At 56.4% G+C, this 21840-nt stretch overlaps 1 protein-coding gene across 2 annotated transcripts in view; it reads left to right on the forward strand.

Moving 5' to 3' along the window:
• TBCD (tubulin folding cofactor D) overlaps positions 1–21840 on the forward strand; it is a 149381-nt gene that overhangs the window by 102415 nt on the left and 25126 nt on the right. For both annotated transcript variants that reach the window (XM_080825585.1, XM_080825586.1), the window contains 7 exons: positions 1395–1480; positions 6108–6188; positions 11008–11081; positions 12494–12611; positions 14313–14373; positions 15792–15814; positions 17585–17616. In XM_080825585.1, the coding sequence (XP_080681711.1) occupies positions 1395–1480; positions 6108–6188; positions 11008–11081; positions 12494–12611; positions 14313–14373; positions 15792–15814; positions 17585–17616 (475 nt within the window). The remainder of the gene's footprint in view (positions 1–1394; positions 1481–6107; positions 6189–11007; positions 11082–12493; positions 12612–14312; positions 14374–15791; positions 15815–17584; positions 17617–21840) is intronic.

Consider the following 21840-nt stretch of genomic DNA (forward strand, 5'->3'; position numbering starts at 1 on the left):
GGCGAGGGCTGACGGTTCTACTTCCACAGGGAAGGCGACCTTTGGTTCTTGGTGGGAAGTTACCCCAGAGTCAGCCCAGGGAGGCTGTGCAGTCTTGCTTCCGCCGCTGGCTGCAGGGCCCATGCTGCTTTGTGGTTCATTCTGCTGCAGCACCTCTCCCCCCACTCAGGGTCTCTCCCTTTCTTCCCTGGCTTGAACGTGGCTGAGACCAGTGTCCTTGGGTGTCACTTAGTCCACGTCTACCTGGGGCTCTGGGAACACAGAAGACAGTGGCTCCCTAGGAAAAGACAGCCGACCTCTGAAGGGGACAAGCTTAGCGCGTCGGGGCCGCAAGTGTGGAGGGTTCCAGAAGTCAGTGCTGCTCGGGAGAAGGAAGGGGCTGGACAGGGAAGGGACTGGAAAGCATCGAGGGTGGGTGAGCAGCTGCTGTAATCCAGGAACCTGCTGGAAGTGGAACTGAGGGGCGCTCCGGGCATCCCAAAGCCAGAGCCCAGGAGAACGTGGCATCTCCCCACGTTCCAGACACAGGGTGGTGTGGAACAGGGGTGCTCTTGGTTCCTGGCCCTCACCATGTCCCATTTGGAGGGGCACTCGGGTTAGGTGGAGAGGGGAGGCCTTTAGCCATGGTCTCGGTTTAGGGGATCAGCCGGGAGCTGGTGTTTTGGGGGGTGTCCCCTCACTCACCCCACCTCCCCTGTGGGCTGTTTCCTGTGGAATGAGTGTACACACAGCACAGTGTGCAGGGGGCCGTGCAGCTGTTAAAGAGACACAGACTTTGCAAGAAGCGGCGTCTCATGTGGGCCCAGGGTGCCTCCCGGCCCTGTACACGCAGTGTCCTCGGTTTGACGGGACTGTTGGAGAACAAGGGTGTGAGTTAGCCAAAGCGGACAGGGACACACTCAGGGGAAGGCCTCAAAGCTCCCTGACTTGGGATGAGGTCATTAGGGATGTTTGTGGGTTTGCGAGAACTCCCAGCGTGGGACCCACAGACTCGGAGTGCGCAGGCGGTGCTGCAGACGGCTCAGCAGGCTGACGCAGACCTTCCGTGTGCAGAACGTGCGGGGTCTGGGACGCACGCTGCATCCGGTGCGCCCTGCTGGGGAATCCAGATTCGGTTTGTTTCTCTGGCGTGGGTGTAAGGAAGGTGCCTCAAACATTTTAAAATTGAGAATGTTAGAGTTGTTTGAAATAATCGTGAAGTATTTTTGAGCGGTTCTTGTCGTCCCTGCTCCGCGTCCAGCCTGAGATGGGCCGTCTGTGAGCCGCCTGCTGCTGGCCCCCCGCGCGCCTCTGTCGTAGGCGGGGGTGGGGGTGAACGTGGCTGTTGACCTTCTGGAAATGCCTCCCCTCACTCGTGTCATTTGTCCTCTTCTCCCTCTTGACTCTGTGACCAGGGCACTTTCCCTCACGGAATCGATATTTTGACTGCAGCGGACTACTTTGCTGTTGGCAACAGAGCTAACTGTTTCCTGGTTATAAGGTAAGTTGTTAATGTATCACAGAATATGGTACCCCCTGGGATGCGCAGGTCAGAAGAATCTCTAGTTTTTTTCTTCCCCCTGGAAAGTCTGCTAGGAGTAGCTGTTATTTACACGGCCGAAATTTGTGTTTCCTGCTGATTAGACTGGGTGCCTAGTGTGGGATTCTGTTTACATAAAATTCTAGAAAATGCAGACTAGTCCAAAGGGACAGCGGCAGGCCGGGGAGGCCTGGGGAGGGCGCAGGATCTACTTGCTTCCTGACGGGTGCTGGCAGTGTCCGGTGTGGCGACGGGAAGTGAGTGCCGTCTCTGGTTACTCTCCTCCCGGCCGCCCTGCTTCCTGGGGCGGCCGCAGCCCCACCCACCCGCCGAGAAGAGACTGTTGCTCCGTTTGTTCTTTCTAGTAGGACGGTGCTTCTCGAGGTGAAGGGGTCTCTGGCTTGTTGGTGTGGTGCGAGTAAGCAGAGGTATCGGAGAAAAAGGGTCGGGGGCCGATACGTGGCATCGCCACCAGTGCTGCGGGACCCGGGTCAGACTTGCACCTGCCTGACCGGTGCGCCGGGGGGGCACCTCGCTCTCAGCTCCGCGTGCAGCACCAGCCCGGGACAGGCCTGCCACATCCGTGCTGTGTTGCCCGGACACGTTAGCCCTTCTCCGTCCTCGGGACAGACCCTCCCGCGCCCGTGCAGACGCGCACAGGTTACTTTTCTCCATGACCAGCAGGCATAGATTTTTTTTTTTAAAAACATAACATTTGGCCTCTTTCTCAAAGATTTTCAGACTAAACGCACTATTTTTTGCATCATTCCCATCTTTTCTCAGTATCTAGTGGCTTTCTGTGTCATATCAGTTCTTTCCTGCTTTTGTTTTTTTGTTTTTTTTGTTAATATTTGAACATATATTTTAATGCGGAGAATTTTCCACTTTCCCCTGAGCTTCCTGGATAAATTTACCAGTTTTTTTGCTTTGGTGTCTTTTTCTCGTCACTGAGGTTTCTAAGCTGGCCTGAGACTTGCATGGAATCAGTCATGTGCTTTTCACAGAGACATTGGGTGAAGGTTAACCCTGTGTAGGGTGTGTTCTTTAATGGTGCATGTGGTACTCTCAGTGTGCGTGAGAGCTGGCCAGCGAGCACAAGTCCAGCGGTTGTGGCGCTGGGATCTGTATGCACCTGGGGGGCTCTCCACGCCAGCCAAGACAGGGCAGATACGCAGGGTCCTGCCGTCAGCCTGGACCGTGGAGCGGGCGTTGGGGGCATGAGAGGGAACTGTGCTTTTGCTCGTGGAGTGCCTAGGGGTGGGGCAACTGGACCCTAACTTGTGAAGACGCTGCCAAGCAGGTTCCAGGGCGGTGGTCTGGCATCACGTGCATCCGGCAGCCACCTTTCGCCGGGGCCCGACTTCCTAGTTGCAGCCGTTCTAGTGACTGTGCAGGAGCACCTCCGGAGTCTGCGTTTTCCTGATGACCGATGGCTTTGAGCGTCGTTGAGGGGCTCCTTTGATGCATCTTTTACCTGTTTATTGGGTTAGTTTTCTTCTTGCTGAGAATTTGAGAGTTCTTAATGTATTCCGAACGCGAGCCCTTCCTCAGATGAACGGTCTGCAGAGGTTTTCTTTTGTCTGTGGTTTGTCCCTTCAGTACCCTGTGTGTTCCTGAGACCGACCCTCTAAAACAGTCCTGTTTATTTTCGTACGCCTGTTTTACGCCTTACAATCTCCGTGTGGGAAGATTCACCCACTGAGAATGTGGGTTTTGGCCAATGGGCGGCCACCACTGTGGTCAGCGTGGGGCGTGCCTCCCTCACTCCAGAGAGGCCCTGAGTCCCGGGCCTTGGCAGCCCTGACCTGCGTCCTGGGCCCGGAGGCCGCCGTCTCTGGAACGGAGTCACGTGGTGCATTTGCTTTTGTGTCCTGGCTTCACTGTGTTCCTGAGTTCTGCTGTCCCCTGCCCTGTCCCCCATTCACTGGCTGGTGGCCGCTCAGGCCCCTGTGATGTCAGCATGTGAACTCAGGCGTTTCTGTCAGGACACAGCCAGTGGTGGTTGGCACTTCTGTTGCGGGCGTCTTGCTGCTGGAAGTTTCTCAGCGTCTTGCTGGCATCTGTGGGCCTGTGCATGCTTCTTGAAACACATTTTGTTGTATTTTGCTTTCCAGTAATTTGCACATTCCTGTCCTACGAATTCTTCGAACTGAGGAGCCCTCGGAGCGAGTGGTCTCCTTCTCTGCTTCCTAGCTCGGCGAACGGCATGCCGCCCGCACAGTCATCTCCGTTTTGCTTCTCCTACTGTTTCCTTCCCTGCATCCGCTTGGTGACCTAGTTCTGTCGCTTCTCTGTCCCCAGCAGCCCTCAAAGGCTCCTCATGCTGCCGATCCCCTCAGCTGTTCCCGTGGCCCAGCTCTAACGGTCCTGACACTGGCCCGGCCCTCACCCGCCGCCCCCTGCCGACACCCTCCTTCACTCCACACTCGGCCTCCGGGCGGACCCGGAGCGCTCAGGGAGTGCTGCTCCCCGAGGGGCGGCGGACGGGCGTCTTCCCGCGGTCAGCTCTCCGCTGGTGCCAGAGCTCGACTGGAACCGGGGTGGCCGGCCTCTGGCCGTTTCTTCCCGTGAGGCCGCTGGTCATGGGTGCCGGCCTGGGGCCGTCCTGTCTGGCAGTTGCCGGGGCCCTTCGGTGATGGGGGTCCTCGGGTCACATCTTGGCTCCTTTCCTGACAGTTTGTCCACTGCCCTGGTGCTTCTCTTTTTCCTTCTGACTTTATCTGTTTCGTCACCGTTTGAGGGTCTCTCAGTCTCACTTCTCTTGGAGAACCCTGTGCTCTTCTTTCTCTCACATCCAGAACAAACACCCTCTTCGGTCTGCCACCTTGTAGCACACGCATGTCCACACAGCACCCGTGTCCACCCTGCGCGTGTGCACACGTCTGCCCACCCGGGACCCGGGAGCATCCGCGTGTCTCCCCCTTCTCGGCCCTCTGTGCCGTCCGCCTCGTCTCTCGGCCGCCGTGTCACGCGTGCGCCGGCGGCTCGTCCCTGGCGGGCTGCGTGGGCGGCGCGGCGGTTTCCCACAGTGTGTGGAGGCAGCTCGGCACGTACAGGTGTGTTTTGGAGTAGGAAACGCCAGGGCGTGGGTCTTGAGGGGTGTCTCGTGTCCGGTTTTCCCCGGCGTCCTCGCCGTCCTCAGTTCTTCGGGTTGTCGGTTTGTGTCACACGGATGGGCGTGTTGTCTTTCTTCCGCGCACGCCCAGTGGCAGCGCCCGGTGCTTGGCCCGGCTTAGGTGCTCACCGTGGAGGACGTTGTCCAGCAACGGGAGGTCAGGAGGCGGCTCGGGGGCACCGTCCTCCACGGCGGGGGCCGTGCGCCGTGCAGCATGCGCGTGGAACCTTCTCTCCGCGTCCTGTGTCTTCGGTGTGGACAGAGAGTGGAATCTCCTGGCCCTCGGCCTCTGTCTCGCCCCTTGCTGTTACGTGCGGTGTGAAGGGAGTGTTTGTGCTCGTGGTGGTTCTCACGTGCGTGGTTACGTCTGAATGAGCTAACCAGAGCGGGGTGCTGGGTCTTTCTGTTTTCGGTTTCCTGTTCCTGCCGGTCACTGCCCGTGGAGGCTGCCCTGGAAGGTGCTCCTGGCGGTGCTTCCAGATGCTTCTAGATCCTTCTGACAGTGGCTACAGCCCGCCCCCCCCCCCCCGACTCCCGCAGTCCGACAGCCGGTCGGAGGCTTTCTTCCTGTCTGCCAGGAGAAGGAGGCTGAGCAGAAGTTGTGTCCATTTTCTTCTCTGTAAACTGTCTTTGAGGATTTTCCTATGAGGTGGTGCTATTTTCTTGTGGATTTGGAAGCTTTCTCTTAAAGAATTCTCTTACCTCTTGTGATAACAGTAGCTCATTTTTTTTTTTTGAGTTTTTTATCTTTTGACTTTGTTTATGGTGCGTTTTTCCTGGCAGACATTTTTCTTATTTGGTTATGTGCTTGAATGTACCCGTCTTTAATGGGTTTGAGTCGTAAGTAGAGAGGCCTGTCCTACAAGATTTTTTTCTTAATCGTCCTACAGTATTTTCACTAGATGTAACTTTTATTTTTGAGGCATAATGTACAGTCCGCCAGCTCTCCTGAGTGAGGGGCAGAGCGCAGCGAGAGCGGACAGTGCGCACAGCGGGGTGACCAGCTCCTCCACGGACCCCGCAGGCGCGTGGCCTCAGCCCACTGCTGGGGGTCACTGGTGCTGTTTGTGGAACGGCTCCTATGTGGAATCAGAAGGATTTGCTCTCACGTCGGGCTTCTTTGCTCGGCAGGCTGGTTTGAGCGCCGTGCGTGCCGTGTGGCGCGAGCGGTCTCCGTCCCAGGGCTGCGGTGGTGCAGCTCTTAGCTCATCTGTTCTAGATGTTTGGGCTCTTTTGATGTGGTGGCTCTGGTGAATGGCGCTGCCGTGGGCTCTTCTTTGCGAGTCTTCACGTGGACCTTCAGCTTTGTCTCTCCTGGGTAAACAGCTACAAGCGATTTCTGCACATTCACCTTTACGAGGAACCACCCAAGTGTTTCTGCGCGCGCCTGGACGATTTCCCCTCTCAGAGCAGGTGTGCGGGGAGCGCCCGCTCCTTCCCATCCTCACCGCCTCTGCACGCTGTCTCTTCCAGCATGTTTATTGCCGGCTTTCCTGAGTACACACAGCCGATGATAGACCACCTGGTGACCATGAAGATCAACCACTGGGACGGGTAAGTTTCGTGTTTTCGTGTCATCTCATTAGTGATGTATTTTATTAGATTATCTGTCAAATAAGAGTTCTTTTTTTTTTCCAGACGAGAGGTTAACTTGAGCTAAGCGTTGAGTTGGTCTCCTCATTGTAGGTTTCCTATTTTAAGAGGATTTTTGATGAGTGTTAGGCGTTCCAGCCTTCATGCCTGACGTGCTGGTTAGTGGTCTGTTTAGTTTGACTTCTGGGGATCGTAGGTGTGCCGGGTGTGACGTGTTCCCACGTGGACGCTGTCGCGCATGTGTGTGATGGAGGGCAGGAGCCGCCTCCCCAGGCACTCCCACGGTGGTCCCTTCCTCCGGTGATGCCCTGCGCGGCTGCTCTGGCCGACAGTCTTCTCCGTTGTCTCCTCGAAGCTAGCAGGCTTTGGCGGCTTTTCCTGATTATGTAGCACTCTCAGGGCCTCGGAGCGTTTCGCTAGTTCACCGTCCCTTCAGAGGAAGGGCTCCCTGGGCCATCCGGAGCACAGAGAGTGTCCGTGCCGCCAGCTGCCGTTCCGCCTCTGGGAGGACGAGATTGCTTGTGGTAGGCGGGCTGGGTGTGGCTGCTGGTGCAGACAGGACCTCTCAGGGCAGCAGGTGCCTGCAGATGTGAGTAGCTCGGTGGGCTGTACGCCCGGAACCCCAGCTTCAGGGTGCGTGTCACTTGGAGAAAGTTCTTTCTGATCTGCTGGGGAGTGTGCTCCAGCCTCTGCTAGGGCCAGCGCCGTGTGTGACGAGGCTCTCCTCGGGCTTCGGGCGCCTCCGGGAGCAGGAGCCACCTCCGTGGGGCGCTTGCGTGGGCGCGGCCCGCCCACCAGGAGGCCCCTCTCTTGGTTTCCTTGCCGCGATCTTGGGCCGGTTTCTGACACTTGAGGCCTAACTGCAGAAATTCTCGTGATTAGGACGAAGATCCCGTGCACCGAACCTGTGAGAAATTAGTTAATTTGCCCATCAGTCAGCAGGGTGTTTAAGACCAGAATGGCACGTGTATTATTACCCATGGTGTTGGACTGGACTCTTGAGCTGTTGAAATCTCCAGCTGAGGTCAGAAAGTTCTCGTCCAGCAGTCCTGACACGTACCTCTCACGTATTATGGGTCGGCCTCTCTTGGTAGCTGCATTTACATTTATAATTTCTGTCCTCCCAGCGGATTGGCCCTTTATCATTATGACGCGTTCTTCTCTGTTTCCTGTTAGATTTCTTGTCTTAAAGTGTGATTTGATACAGTTGCGGCCGAAGGGTCAGCATGCTTTCTTTAAAGGGCCAGACAGTAAACATTTGAGGTCACCGTTGCATATATTTTCTTGTTTCTTCTTTCTGTGACCTTTTAAAATGTAAAGACCATTCTTAGCGTGGGGCCTTACCGGAAGAAGGGCAGGGGGCCTCGTAGGGCCGCCCACCTGCTGCCCTTTGCTCTCAGCCCGTGCGAGTCTCTGGGGTCCCGTGTTGGTATCTGTTCTCACGAAGTCTGCCTTTGTGTGAGGCCTGGGTCCCTGCACGTTTCGTGTGATCGTCAGCACGGGTCACTTCCTGCCTGTCATCTTGCTATTTATTTTCTATTTTTTTCTCATGGCTTTTGTTTTGTTAATTTTATTAAAAAAAAAAAAAGATTCATTGTGGACATTTTGTTTTTAGAATAAGGTCTGAAAACCAGAAAGTTTTCAGGGTGTGTGAGCCGCAGCGTGGAGGGGCATGTTGTCTGGTCCTCCTTTCCGTCAGCTTTGGAGACCCTCGGGATAGCGTCAGCTAACGCTCTCTAGCACACTGGGTTTCATGGAGCATGGTGAGGCTTTGTCGTTCTAGGGTTGTTCAGAGGTGCAGATGCTTCTGTGTCTGTCTTCGGTCTGGGTTCTGTCAGGGAGGAGATGGCAGCTAGAAGTGCACAAACAGGGACTTCCCTGTCCTCTGGTTAGCACGCGGCTTGCTTGTGGAGAATGGGGAGCCCTGTGCGGAATTCTTCACGGACCCTGTTGTGTCGCGTGCCTCGACTCGTACAGGGATTCTGTTTTACCTTAAATAGTATCACTTTTGAGAGATATTGGTCCATTCTCTTGGGTTTCTTTTTGAAAGTTTTCAAAATAATTTATAGATGAAGATAAACATAACTTAAAAACTTTTTTGAGGGGCACCTGGGTGGCTCAGTGGGTTAAGCCTCTGCCTTCGGCTCAGGTCATGATCCCAGGGTCCTGGGATCGAGCCCCACATTGGGCTCTCTGCTCGGTGGGGAGCCTGCTTCCTCCTCTCTCTCTCTGCCTGCTTGTATCTCTGTCTGTCAAACAAATAAATAAAATCTTTAAAAAAAACCAAACTTCTTTGATTATGGGAAAAAGACGTAATATGTGCCATCGGATGCACTTTCTGTGTGCGGTTCAGGAGTGTTCCGCACGTCTCTTGTTGTGCACACGTTACTGCCATTCATCTCCAGAACTTCTTCATGTCGAAACACTGGACGTCTGTCCCCGTTGAACAGGGACTCGTCCTCCCCACCCCCTCCCTTAGCCCTGGCACCCATCGTCTTACCTTCCATCCCGAAGAATTCGATTCCTCCGGGGTCCCGACATAGGCAGAACTGTACGGTGTTTGTCCTTCTGTGACTGGCTGCCCGCACCGAGCACCACCTCCTTACCGCGCATCCGTGGTGTCGCGGTTGACGGATCCCCTTCCGTGTGAGGGCTGAGTGGCACTCCGCGGTGTGTGCCGACCGCCCTCTCTTTGCCCTTCCTCTGCTGGCGGACCCGGGGCTGCTTCACCTCTTGGCTGCTTTGCAGACGGCTGCCGTGGGGGTAGGTGTGCAGATCTCGCCTCAAGACCCCACTTCCAGCTCCTGCGGGTAAACGCCCAGGAGTGGAATTACGGGGTCATGTGGTAACCCTATTTTTAGCATCCGAGGAGCCCCCAGAACCATCCTGGTTTTCCCGACGGCTCTGCCGTCTTACATTCGCACCCTCCACCCGCCCCGCTTCTCGGCTTCAGTGTCCCCAGCGCGGCGATCTCAGCGGACACGAGGCGGCTCGTGGCTCTGATGGACATTTCCCTGGGGACTGTTGGCAGCGAGCACCTTCTTGGGGGTCAGTTCGCTATTTGTGTATCGTCTTGGGAGAAATGTTTCAAGTCTTTTGCCCGTTTTTTAATCCAGTGCTTGTTTTTGTTGTTGAGTCGTGGGGTTCACGTGTCCGGCACTGCTCAGTTTCCAGATACGTGGTTTCTCCCACCCCGTGGGCTGCCTTCCCGCTCTTTTGACGATGTCCTTTGATAAACTGAAGTTACAAATTTTAATGAGGACTTACTTACCTATTATGTTTACCCATTTTTACTTTTGAAGAAGTGTTTTTTTTTAAGAGATTTTATTTATTTATTTGTCAGAAAGAGACAGAGATCACAAGTAGGCAGAGGAGGAGGGGGAAGCAGGCTCCCCGCTGAGCAGAGAGCCTGACATGGGGCTCGATCCCAGGACCCTGGGATCATGACCTGAGCCGAAGGCAGAGGCTTAACCCACTGAGCCACCCAGGTGCCCTCCCCCCCATTTTTACTTTTGTTGCTTGTGCTTTTAGTGTCGTATCCCAGAAGCCATCATCAGATCTAACATCAGAAGCTCTTCCACTCTTTTCTTCGGAGTTTTGTAGTTTTAGGTCTTCTGTTTAGGCAGTAAATACAGCGGTTTTAAGTAGGGAAAGGTGGTTATGCTTGACTTGGCACTAACTGGGCAGGACGCATGTAACTGTACCTGTTGGAGTGGCCGTACTCCTGGCCTCCCTGGGGCTTTCTCTTGCTGAAACCGTTGGTTCTCTGCTCTGAGACCCGTCAGTCACTCATTCTTCAGAAGCAGCTTCCTGAACGTTGACCAAATATTTCTGGGGGCTGCGGGGGTCAGTGCCGCTTGGCTGGTCTTAGTCACTGAGTGGTTAGTGTTGGGCATGGTGGTCGTGGGTGTGTGGTGTTGAGTTTCTTGGTGCCTGAGATATCCCTGCCTCCAAGAACTCATGGTTTGCTGTCAGAAGTGGACACCCTAAGCCGGACCTGGGGGCCCAGGAGGGGTGGGACGTGGTCCTGCCTGGGTCTGGGGGGCTTCCTGTTTTCATGTTTCTGTGTTCACTCTGTGCTGATGGATATTAGATGTTTAATCATCAAAACACGATAGTCCTCTCTTGCATGTTTGTTTCCACCTCAGTGTTTTTGTCCTGTTTCTGTGTTGTCCTGTTATCACCCAAAGCCTTGTCGCCACAGTGATGACTGCTTTCCTCCGCCGTGTCCTCCTGGCGTCTAGTGCCCGGGGGGTAGCATGGGGTCAGGGTTTGGTCAGAGGCCATCTGGCCCCAGCGGGCCCAGGAGGGCCTCGAGGTCCCACTCACCAGCCCTGGGGGCTTCTTCTGTCGTTTGATGGGCTGAGCACGTCTGCTGTGTTTTGGTTGGAAGTGATGTGTGCCTCCCATCTGTTAGCTTGAGCCATGCCACAAGGCTCCTGTGCAGCGCTCCTGGTCCTCCCAGTGTGGGTTTCATGTGGCTGTGCCCAGTACTCCTGTATTCTGAACCCCTGGGGTGTGGGAGGTTGGAGAACCCGGAGACGGAGGCAGTGTGCCCTGCAGGCCAAGCTCAGGCCCTCCGTTTGGTGAGTTTGCTTGTCCTTGTTTGTTACAATCACAGGTGCTTATTTGTTCGTTCATTGGTGTTTATTTTTGTTGGTGGTTTTGAGCTGTGGGTAGTTGACACTTCTGTGTTCTGTCTGTGCTCTCTTCACGAGTGGGATAAAGCTCAGATCATCAGACGGAAGGAAATGACTGTGGTCTCTGTCCCTCCCTCCAGGGTCATCAGAGAGCTGTCTGCGAAGGCTCTGCACAACCTGGCCCAGCGAGCTCCTGAGTACAGCGCCACTCACGGTAGGTGCGCCGGCGTCCTGCCGCTGCCACGCTCGCATCGGCTGTGCGCATGGCGGGGGTGGGGACGCGCCCCTGTGCTGGGGTCCGGCCCGGAGGGCTGAGAGTGACGTGTTTCTCTGTCGCTGAGAAGTGTGTGAGTGAAGGACTGGTCTGTGCTTGGTCGGGGACAGAACGGAACCAGATGCCATGAGTGTGGCGGCCTGTGGGCCCTGGGGAGCTGATGGCTTCCGTTAACGTGTCTCGTGCATTTCAGAAGCCGCTTTTGGTGGTGGTGGTGAGGTAGTTCACAGTGTGATAAACTAAACAGTGAGCTGCTTCCCGGCAGCCCCCGGCTGTGGGACCGGCCCGCCGTGCTGTTCGCCCAGCTCTGCGGAGAGGAGATCCGCCAGGTCCGAAGTGATCACGCCCGTTATCATTAAGGAAAGAGCCCATATTCCAGAATAAATAAGCATCTCATTTCAACGTAGGGAACCGTACTCAAATTGCTTTAAATCATGCTTATTCTCACTGTTACTAGGGTCACGGGTGGTCATGCTGTGTTCATTAGGGGTTACTGATTGCACTTCTGGGTGCCCCTCGCACGTTCTGGGCCGTTAGTTTCTGAAGGCCTCGGCTTCATGGTCTGGTCCTGAAACGGGACGGCAGGATTCTCTTACTTACCTGTGATCGGTGATCTTTATGGCCTGAATGCAGGGGCACTCATCCTTTCTTCCTGGTTGGAGAGCGTCAATAGGGCAAGGGATGGCCCCAGTTCTTGGGCTCTGGCCGCGGCCGGCTGCCGTGTTTGGGAGCCGCTGGCTTGGACGCTGGCTGCTTCTGCAGCCCCCGCAGCAGTGCCTCTGGGTGTTCAGGGAGGTGGAGGCTTAGAGAGGGACACGGTCTCCCAGGTCGGTGGGGCACAGGTGGTGTGGACGTGGCTTCTTGCGGGTACCCTACCAGCCTGTAAGGGTTTTGTGACTCTGCTTTCTGTTCCCAGACCAGCACAGTCACGGCTGCATCCTTTGCCCTGAGCTGGGGTGGGGGGGGGCAGGAGGGCATCAGGCTCCCAGGCTGCACATGCCGCTCTGCCTCTGTCCTGCTCGGTACCCAAGGCAGAGCAGCTGCTGGCCATTTAGCTACAGCAGAGACTGGTTCTCTCTCTCCACTCTGTCGCTGCCCTGTGTCTTGGGGACCTGGGAATCGGGAAGCTCCCCGTGGCACCCCCCCACCCCCTGGCCCATTCTGCTCACTTCTCTGGGTGCCGGGGAGGGTTTGGCGTGTGGACTCGGGGTCAGTCCTGGCTGTTGTGCCCATGGCCCTTACCGAGGTCACGTTCCCTGGGTGTGTCTCCCCTCCGGATCCTGAGTCTGTGAGTCTGATGCGTTACCCTCGGTGCACTTGTTGACGTGTTCTTCGGCCCTTGTCCTTTGCAGTGCTTCCACGTCTGCTGTCCATGACGCAGAGTCTGGACTTGCACACGCGGCACGGAGCTGTGCTTGCCTGTGCGGAGGTTGCCCGCGGCCTGTACCGACTCGCGGTCCAAGAGGGCAGGTAGGAGAAGCGCCGTGGTCCCATGGAACCACCGTGGTCGTGAGCTGGGAACCCCATCCACCTCCATGTCTGTTTACCTGTGATGGTATCGCCGGGTTGTCAGATTCCTGTGTTTTAGCTGATAGAGCTTTTAGTGTCTCTCTCCTCCCACGAGCCGTGCCCACTGAGGGACCGCCACCTCTCCAGCTGAGGCCACTGATGGCCTTAGGTGTCAAGTCACTATTTCCTTACATCTCCTTGTCTTTCTGGGTATCAAGTTAGGTTATAAAAGCAAGATACGTTTTTCAGAGAGGGTAGTGAGTGGGCTGTATAATCAGTATTCTTTGCTCATTAGGACTTTCCATAATTTAGAATACCAGAACATAGAGTGGTAACATTTTCACTGAGAACTTTTCTGGCTGGTAGAGTTCTTTCTTTCTTTTTTTAAAAGATTTTATTTATTTATTTGACACAGAGAGCGAGAGCTCACAAGTAGGCAGAGAGGCAGGCAGAGAGAGAGGGGGAAGCAGGCTCCCCGCTGAGCAGAGAGCCCGATGCGGGGCTCGATGGGATCATGACCTGAGCTGAAGGCAGAGGCTTTAACCCGCTGAGCCACCCAGGCGCCCCTGGCTGGTGGAGTTCTAACAAAGAACAGGGGAGCACATGCTGTTGGGCCATCGGAGTGGCCCCAGACATGCTGCGTTTTCTAAGTTTGTAGGGCTACCATCTGGGTTTCTACATCTCTTTCCAGCCAGCTTTTCCACAAAAGTGAGAGCTCGCAACACACCACGTGTCTCCCACCTGCGCTCTGGATTATAGTTTGAGGAGCGCCATGTTTTAGTCCCATCACATCACTCTGGATGATTCCCTGGGGGCCAAGTGAGGCAGGGTGCTGGCGGCAAGCCCCGGAGTTTGGTCGGGTTCACCCCTTTGTGCCCCATAGCCTAGGCACGCACTGTTGGGCAGCTTAGGGACGTCCACGTGGGGGTGAAATGGCACCTATGGGCCAGGCGGAGGACTCGGTGTGGATGGCAGTGCTCTCTGTGGTCGAGCGGAGCCTGGGCGAGAGGCAGAGCCCTGCCCAGCGCAGCGGCACAAGACACCAGGGCCTGACAGCCTGGGGAAGCTGCCACGAGGGTCAGAGACACCAGCCCCCGGGCTTTTCCTGGGGCCTGGGATGTGGGCGGCCTCTGCCGGATGTGGACCCACACCCCAGACTCCCAGAAGGAAGCAGGTTTCAGCGTAAGTCACCTGGTTTGTACCAGCAGTGTAGGCACAGAGAGTCCCCTTTCACAGGGAAGGATGGGAGGCCTCCTGAGAGCCAGGTCCCTGGACGCAAGCTGAGGGCCACCTGTGCCTTTCCAGGGTGGCGGTGAGGCCGCTGTGTGAGCTCTTTTCTGGTCACAGGGGCCTCAGCTCAGCATCGGACAGTCACGTGGGCTGCCGTGTGGCCCCGCGGGACTCGGCTCTCCAGCAGGGGCTCCTTTTGTCCCCATCCCAGGGCTGTGTCCATTGTGGGCCAGCTGCTGCACGGGTCACGGCTTTACGGGAAGGCCCATACACGCGCCTCTCTGAGGAGACGCTGCTCTAGGGGGTTACGCTCTGCAGGCGTTTGGGGGAGCTGGCTGGGCACCTGGACAAAATGCAGACCTTTCCGAGCCCAAGGCTCCTTTGGTGCTTGCTGTCCTCAGGATCTCAGCCCTTGTATTTGAACCCCTGCAGGCCCGTCGCAGGCTACCTGGATGGAGCGGCCGTGCGGGGCCTGAAGCAGATTCACCAGCAGGTTTGTGCGCAGCCTGCCGGAGTGCCCCTTTCAGCAGGTCCCCTGGTTCCTGGGACTGTCCCCTGCCCTTCTAAGCCCTCTCCCCTCTCCGGCCCCGAGGGGAGCCCCAGGGAGTGACAGGGACAGGTCCCGCTCAGATCAGTCCTGGGGCCCGTTGCTCAGAAGCAGGTTTCTTCTTTGGCCTCACTGGCGGCTCGTCTGGGGTGGGGGGGCCTCCTGGAGCCGGCGCTGCTCGGGGCAGTGCAGCCGACAAGGCCGCTCCTCGCTGGTGCTCGTCTTTCCGAGCTGCCTGGCCGCACTGGTCCCCTGGGAGCCCCGCGACTCCGGCGTGTCCCACGCCTCTGTCGTGGGCGTGGCCTGTTACCGTGGAGGCGGCCTGTAGAATAGCGTGATGGCTTTGACTCCACCTGTGCCTCCACGGTGGGACTGCAGTCTGGACGTGCACCCAGCATCTGTGTTGGCACATCTGAGAGTTGGGGGGGGATGTGTGTCCATTTGTGTGGGTTTTTGAGATTTTCCAAAGCTCCGCGATTCGGAAGAGGTGAAGCGTGAACTACAGGCCCGATGTTACCAGGTGACCTCAGAGTCACTCGAGACGACTTAGATGGGGTGAATGTCTGTTGTTCCAAATAGAGTTCTGTATTCTTGAAGATTTGTGTCTGTGCGTATAATGCTCCACTTTTTTAAAAAAGATTTTATTTATTTATTTAGTTGACAGAGAGAGAGAGAGAGAGAGAGATCACAAGCAAGCAGAGAGGCAGGCAGAGAGAGAGAGGGGGGGAAGCAGGCTCCCTGCCGAGCAGAGAGCCCGATGCGGGGCTCGATCCCAGGACCCTGGGATCATGACCTGAGCCGAAGGCAGAGGCTTTAACCCACTGAGCCACCCAGGCGCCCCAATGCTCCATTTTGATACTAGATCGTCATTCTGCGTGTGCTACTGACTTCATAATTTGGGCAAACCCACGCGGTGGGATTCCTGAGGGGGTAGTGTGAGGGCACGGCGGCCGGGCGGGGCATCCCCGGAGCTGGGGGTCCTCTGTGGAGGGCAGGAGGCAGCCGAGCCTGCCCCCTTGAGTTTCTGGGGGACACGAAGGTGTGGACCGGCTCCATTCCGTCTTGGGGAGATGGGTGCTGGTGGTGCAGGTGCTGGGCACCCTGGAATCGGGATGCTGCTCGCTCCTGGCTCCCCTCCCTGTGCCTTGGTTTCCCCTTCCAGGTGGGGACACGGGGAAGCTGTCACAAGGAGCTTTTCGGGAGTGGAGTGGGCCCTGCCGTCAGCTCTCTGAGGAACCCAGCCTGAGAAACGCTTGCTCCTGCTGTGTCCTCTTCACCCCTGTCCTCGCTCAGTGCCTGTCTGTACCTACTGCGTCATTTAAAAAAAATCAGTGAACTTAAATAATTCTTACTTTTCGTTTTAGCTCTACGATCGTCAGTTATATAGGTAAGCTTCACAGACCCCACGTTCTTGTGTTTTGTGTCTTGAGGGAAAAGGTTCTCTGTCAGTGGAGGTGGGGCTGGCCTGTTAGGGCTCCTGTCCAGTCACCCCAGGGTTGATTCACCTGGCCCGTGCTACTTTATCTGAAGGGGCATCACACTCAGAAGATGTGAAGGTTGAACTAGCCCCGTTGGTGTGTTTAAGCTTTATTGTGGTTTTCGTGTCGATGTGGAGGTGTGGGGTCTGATGGGCACTGGTCGTGGCAGATGCCTGTGTGGCTGCAGCCCCACGCCAAGCGGCTCGTGTCACCCTGATGCTTTCCTCCTGCCCCCGCGGCGTTCCCAGCCCTGCGGCCCCGTCTGAGCTCTTTGTCTGTGGTGCTGCCTCTTGTGGGTCTCGGCAGCTGGAGTTGCGCTGGGACGTCCTTGCGGTCAGGCCGCTCGCACGTAGCGTGAGGTTGCAGGGTTTGCCCGTGTGTGGTGTGCACCGCGGCGTTGCCTCTGTGTCACCGTGCTTGGCGCGTTCATCTGCCCACCAGGTCCGGGGGGTTGGGTTATTCTAGCTTTTGGCGACTTGGGGTATGTGTGCTGTGAACGTTGGTGGTCAAGTCTTGGTGTGGACGTGTGTTTCCACTTTCGTTGGGTTAATCCCTGGGGGGCGGCATTTTTAAGGCCCCAACAGACTTGTCCAGAGGGCTGTGCCGTTTGCGTCCAGCAGCAGTGTCTGGGCGTGTTCCCTGTCCTCATCACATGTGGTGGGCTGGGAGCCGCCCCTGTGGGTGGGTGCGCAGAGGCCGCCCAGCACAGCCCTGAGTTGCAGCTCCCTGCCGGTGAGTGGCCTTGGCATTTTCTCCCGTGTGACTGCGCGTCTCAGCTTCTGTCTTCTTCTGTGAGGTGATTGTTCGCATCCTTTGCTTATTAAAAAAGTCACGGTCTGTCTGCTCACCGAGCCGTCAGCAGTCCACATGTTCTAGATGTGAGGTGTGGCCGCCCGGAATCGTCTCCGAGGCTTTTCTTTCTTCGTAGTGGCTTTTTTTTTTTTTTTTTTTTAAGATTTCATTTATTTATTTGAAAGAGAGATCACAAGCAGGCAGAGAGGCAGGCAGAGAGAGAGGGGGAAGCAGGCTCCCCGCTGAGCAGAGAGCCCAATGCGGGGCTCGATCCCAGCACCCTGGGATCATGACCTGAGCCAAAGGCAGAGGCTTAACCCACTGAGCCACCCAGGCGCCCCATCTGTTCTGTTTCTAAATTTGGTTTAAATTTCTCCCGGACTCAGCGGGCAGGTGACCCCGGGCTTGGCTCCTCACCCCGAGCCTGGGAGTGCCCACGGCTTGCCCACTTCTCTCCCCGCAGCAGACTGTTTTCCACATCAGGAGCCTTCCTTTCCTGGATCTCATCCAGTTTCTGAATTGCTTAAGGCAGAAGGGAGAGGGTCCTGTTCTCTAATGGGCATTAGTGGATTGCTTCCTCGGGCTGACGGCGGTAACTTGTCCCTTGGTGTCCCAAGAGCAAGATTGAGCAGTATTTGGAAGCTGTGCCGTGTGACTGTACAGTGCAGTAAATGGCAGTAAGGATGATCATGCCCAGAGAGTCAGAATGACCTCATCTGGGGGACGGTCACAGCACATTTTCTGTTGACTTATGTAAAGGCAGTGTTTGCTGGCAGTGAGAAGTGTGGGTGGGCAGCAGTTTCTACCTCTGTCACGCAGTGAGGGTATTTGATGTTGTGATGTCCAGGAAGAAGATTCTAACTCTGAATGTTTTCATTAATTTTCAGGGGTCTAGGAGGAGAACTCATGAGACACGCAGGTAGGTCTGAGCCGTGGACTTGCACGTGACAAAATCCTAAGGGCGTTCGCCTCGCCCTCTCCAGGACTGCGTGGTCTTCGTGGTCCTCTGGGTCGGAGTTTCCCTTGCAGCACGGGTGGTCGCACACTGTAGCTCCCGCGACCGCCCGCCCACCGCCGCCTCCACGCCGGCCTGTTCGCTGCAGGATCGCTGGGCTCCCATGTGTTTCGATGTATTTTGGTAGCCACTGGGTCAGTGGCTGGGCTGGGGTGGGTGAACGGTGGGGTGATTTTTCTTTCCGTCTTCAGTGCAGCGTGTGTAACTGTACAGCGGAAGGTAGTTTTTCAGATTATGTTTGGGTGTTCACAGGGAGCTCAGACGGTGCCGGTGTGTGAGCTTTCCTGGAGCCGTCCCAGCTAAGCCCACGGGAAAGCCCAGCGTTCCTCCGCTCGTCAGGGCCTGGCTATGCGCAGACGGGCGGGCCTGGATGCAGGGGAGCCCCTCACCAGGGAGTGGAGAGGTCAGGGAGGGCCTGTAGGCTCTGAGGGCAGGCCCCTGGTGGGCACGTGGCCGGGGCTGGGCTGGTGGGAGAGGGGTGGCACCGCCCGTCCTGCGTCCCTCCCAGGCTCCCTGAGTGCTCCGTGCACTGACCTCTGGACCGGACCCTTCGGCGTGTGTGCTTGGTGGTTCCTTTTCTTCCTGGAATTCTTGTCCCCTTGCTTCTGGAACAACCCACTGCCCTGGTTCTCACTGCCCCTTGTGTCCTTCCTCCCATGTGGCCCGCCCTGCCCGGTTGACACCCCCAGCACTGTCCCTTTCCCTCCCCACCCCTGAGGGGCTGTCTGTGCCTGCCAGCAGCCGCCTCGCGGAGGAAGGAGGTTGCAGTGTGCTCTGCTGCTCTCATTTGCCCCAGACCCTTCCTTCACAAAGAGCCGCTGGTTTCCGACCTCCACTTCCGTCCTCGCTTGGGGCTCTTGGTTTTACTAAGGAGCAGCGATCACGTGCAGATCTCGCGCGGCCGCAGAGAAGGTCTTGCCGAGCTCCCTGTGCTCCCTGTGCTCCGGCCTCAGAGCTGGTCTGCAGGCCTCTGACCCGCCGAGCTGTGTGTGGCTCTGTGCTCCGACCTCCATGCGCAGCCCCAGATGGCAGTGGGGACTTTGTGCGGGACGGGCTTGCGTCCCTCTGCCCCAGGAGTAGCCGTGTGGCGGGTGCTGCCCCGGAGAAGGGGACGGTCCTGGCCAGTGGGAGGATGCCGGGGATCCCAAGCAGCCACGAGGCTGACGTGTGCTGGACTCCCTGAGGACGAGGTGGTCCCTTGGTCAGTGAGCAGGAGGTGTGTGGGTAGGGCCTGGGTAGGACAGGCAGAGTAGGCCCTGAGGAGCCGAGGGCACAGTGAGGGCGTGTGGGCAGGACCTTGGGGCCATGGCTGGTCACAGCAGAGGTCTTGAAGTGTTCTGGTGTGGTGGCGGGGTGGGGAGCTGTGCCCCTAGGATTGCCCCGCATCCCCAAGTCAGACCACACAGGACAGCACTTGTCTGTTTTTGCGGCTCACACAGCACACGGAGAGTGAGGGGAGTGACGGGGGCTCTGTAATCCGTGTGTCAGCAGGTTGTTTGGGTCTCTTTCGGAAGACCTCAGCCATTTTTTCCCCAAGTTACACTCGTCTGCTCTTCTTTCTCCCGCACCATCTGGCGCGCCAGGCTCGGCAGGGTAGACCTGCGTCCCCAGCCTTCGCGTCTGTCCTGTCTCCTCCCCTTGCCTGTCCGTTTCCGTGTGGGGTCTGTGCCCCACAGTCCACATCGCGGGCTCTCTCTTCCGCTGGGTCTTATTTGTTGTTAAACCCGTCCATGGAATCCCTAGTTCGTGTGTGTGTGGGTGTGTGGGTGTGTGGGTGTAAGTGGGCTCCACACCCACATGGGGCTTGAGCTCACGACCCTGAGATCAAGCCTGAGCTGAGCTGAGAGTTGGACGCTCAACGGACTGAGCCACCTTGTGACCTCTAATTCTCGTGATTCTGTTTCAGAATGTTTATTTTTTAATAGTTTCTGTATTTCTGTGACAGTTTTTAATGATTTCTTTTACCTTTTTGAACAAAAGGAGCATTTAAGATCCGTCTGATAATGCCGTTGTCTAGAGCTTACGTGATTGTGGTTGTGGAGGACATGTGTGTGAAGACGTGGGGAAGGACTTGGAGGCTCAGGACTGACCGCTCCCCCAGACAGTCTTTCCGTGGGCTTCTGGCTGGAGGCAGGGGCTGTGAATGGACTGGGGCGCGTCCATCCCTGTCAGGGCTTGAGCGGTTCTGTGCGGGCTGGAGCCGGTGGGCCTGTGTCTAGGTTTGTGTAGGATGTGGTCCTTTGGATTCAAAGCCTGGGTGAGGGTTTCCTGGCTTCTGTCAGGAGCTCTGTCCCCGTGGCCAGGAAGGGCTCGTGGGCACTTTGGCCATCTTCCTGGGTTTTCCAGTGCGTGCCTTCTCTGGAGTCACCCCAGCTGCTCGGCAGAAGTGGCTCATCTCGGGGCTGTGGCCCTAGTCTCTGCCTGGGGCTCTCCGTTTCCTCGGCAGCCTCCTGGTGATGGAAGGCACACGGTGTCCTTTGGTCCAGCTTTTTAAAAATGTCATCTTGGCTGGTGGGTTGATCTGAATGACCTGGTCTGTAACTTTTTTTTAACTTTTTATTTTGAAATGATTGTCGACTCACAGGGAGTTTTAGAGCCCTGTGTTTTTTGTTTGTTTGTTTGTTTCTAAAAGATTTTATTTTTAAATAATCTTTACACCCAACATAGGGCTTGAACTCACAACCCTGAGATCGAGAGTCACACACTCGTCCGATTGAGCCAGCTAGGCTCCCTCCCTCCCCTTTTTTAAACTTGATAGAATACATTTAAAGTTCACGTGCAGGACAAATCTCCAGGAAAATTATTTTTTAAAAAATATTGAGGGGTGGGGGCACCCAGGTGGCTCAGTCAGTAAAGAGTCTGCCTTTGGCTTGGGTCATGATCTGAGGGTCTTGGGATTGAGCCCCACGGGGCGGGGGGTTCCCTGCTCAGTAGGGGTGCTGGAGGGAGCCTGTTTCTCCCTCTCCCTCTGTCCTTCCCCTGCTCCTGCTTTCTCTCTCTCTCTCTCTCTCGGATGAATAAAATCTTTAAAAAAAATAACAGAATATTGAGGACTTGGATTTTCCAGTCCTTAAAGCATTCTAAAACCATCCAGAGCAGAGTGGCATTTTCTCAGGAGCAGGCAGACAGGCTGGCAGAGCAGAAGACAGGGTCAGAAGTGGGTGCCGATGTGATGACATGCGTGAGATTTGATATGTGACAACACAAAGTACTTCCTGTGCTGGTGTGGAAAGTGGATTATTGAGGAACGATGGCGTCACGAAGGGACAGGAAGAAAATGAAATCACAGCCCACCTCCTCCAGATCCAGAGTTAAATTTCTGATTAAAAACCCCAATACAAAAAATACAATTTAAAAAGCTTCAAAGAAATTTTAGGAGACACTGTAGGATAGCATTGGTCCCTAAAAATCTTAATTTGGAAAATTTCAAATCTGCACAAAAGCGCCGAAAAAGCTCGTGGAGCCGGCATCAGCGGTGCCCCCGTTCCGGCGAGCCTCATTTGCCGCATGTCTGTCCTCCCTGCGTCTCGAGGCGGACTGACACCGCGTCCTGAGCTCTTGCTCCGACAGCTCCTGCTGGAGAGGGCTGCGGTGCCGTTTTGCTCTGTTCTTGGCTTCTGGCACACGGCCACCCGGCAGAACGGGAAGGAGCCGCAGAAAGTAGTGTGTCCACACACGTATCAAAACCTGCGTGTGTAAGCCAGCAGGTGCAACACGGAGCGAGAGGAAACCCTTGTGCTGCGGTGCGGGGAAGGGTGACTGTGTACGGGGTGCGCAGAACCCTAAAAACGGCCAGAGCAGATGCAGGGAGGTTGCACGTTAGCGCAGACCTGGAGAGCCTGTGCCCCGGCGGCTAGTGCGGACCGGTGTCCCCCCTCCCCCGGCAGGCAGAGCTTGGCGGCTCCCGCCCCAGGCTCTCCGGTGCGCCTGCCGCTCTGGGCGTCACTGCTGAGGCTCGGCCTGCAGAGCCGTGTGAGGGCACACGGACCGTCAGCGTCTGCAGGCACGTGTGGCCACTGCCGGTGCAGTGACCAAGAGCGGGGCGGGGAACACTCGCCCGTCAGGGGCCTTACTGGACTAGTTGTTCTGCCCCCACGGCATGAGGTCGCCAGGTGTTGGTTCTGTCGT

Source organism: Martes martes (assembly GCF_963455335.1).
Source record: "Martes martes genome assembly, chromosome: 16".
Classification (NCBI taxonomy): Eukaryota; Metazoa; Chordata; class Mammalia; order Carnivora; family Mustelidae; genus Martes; species Martes martes.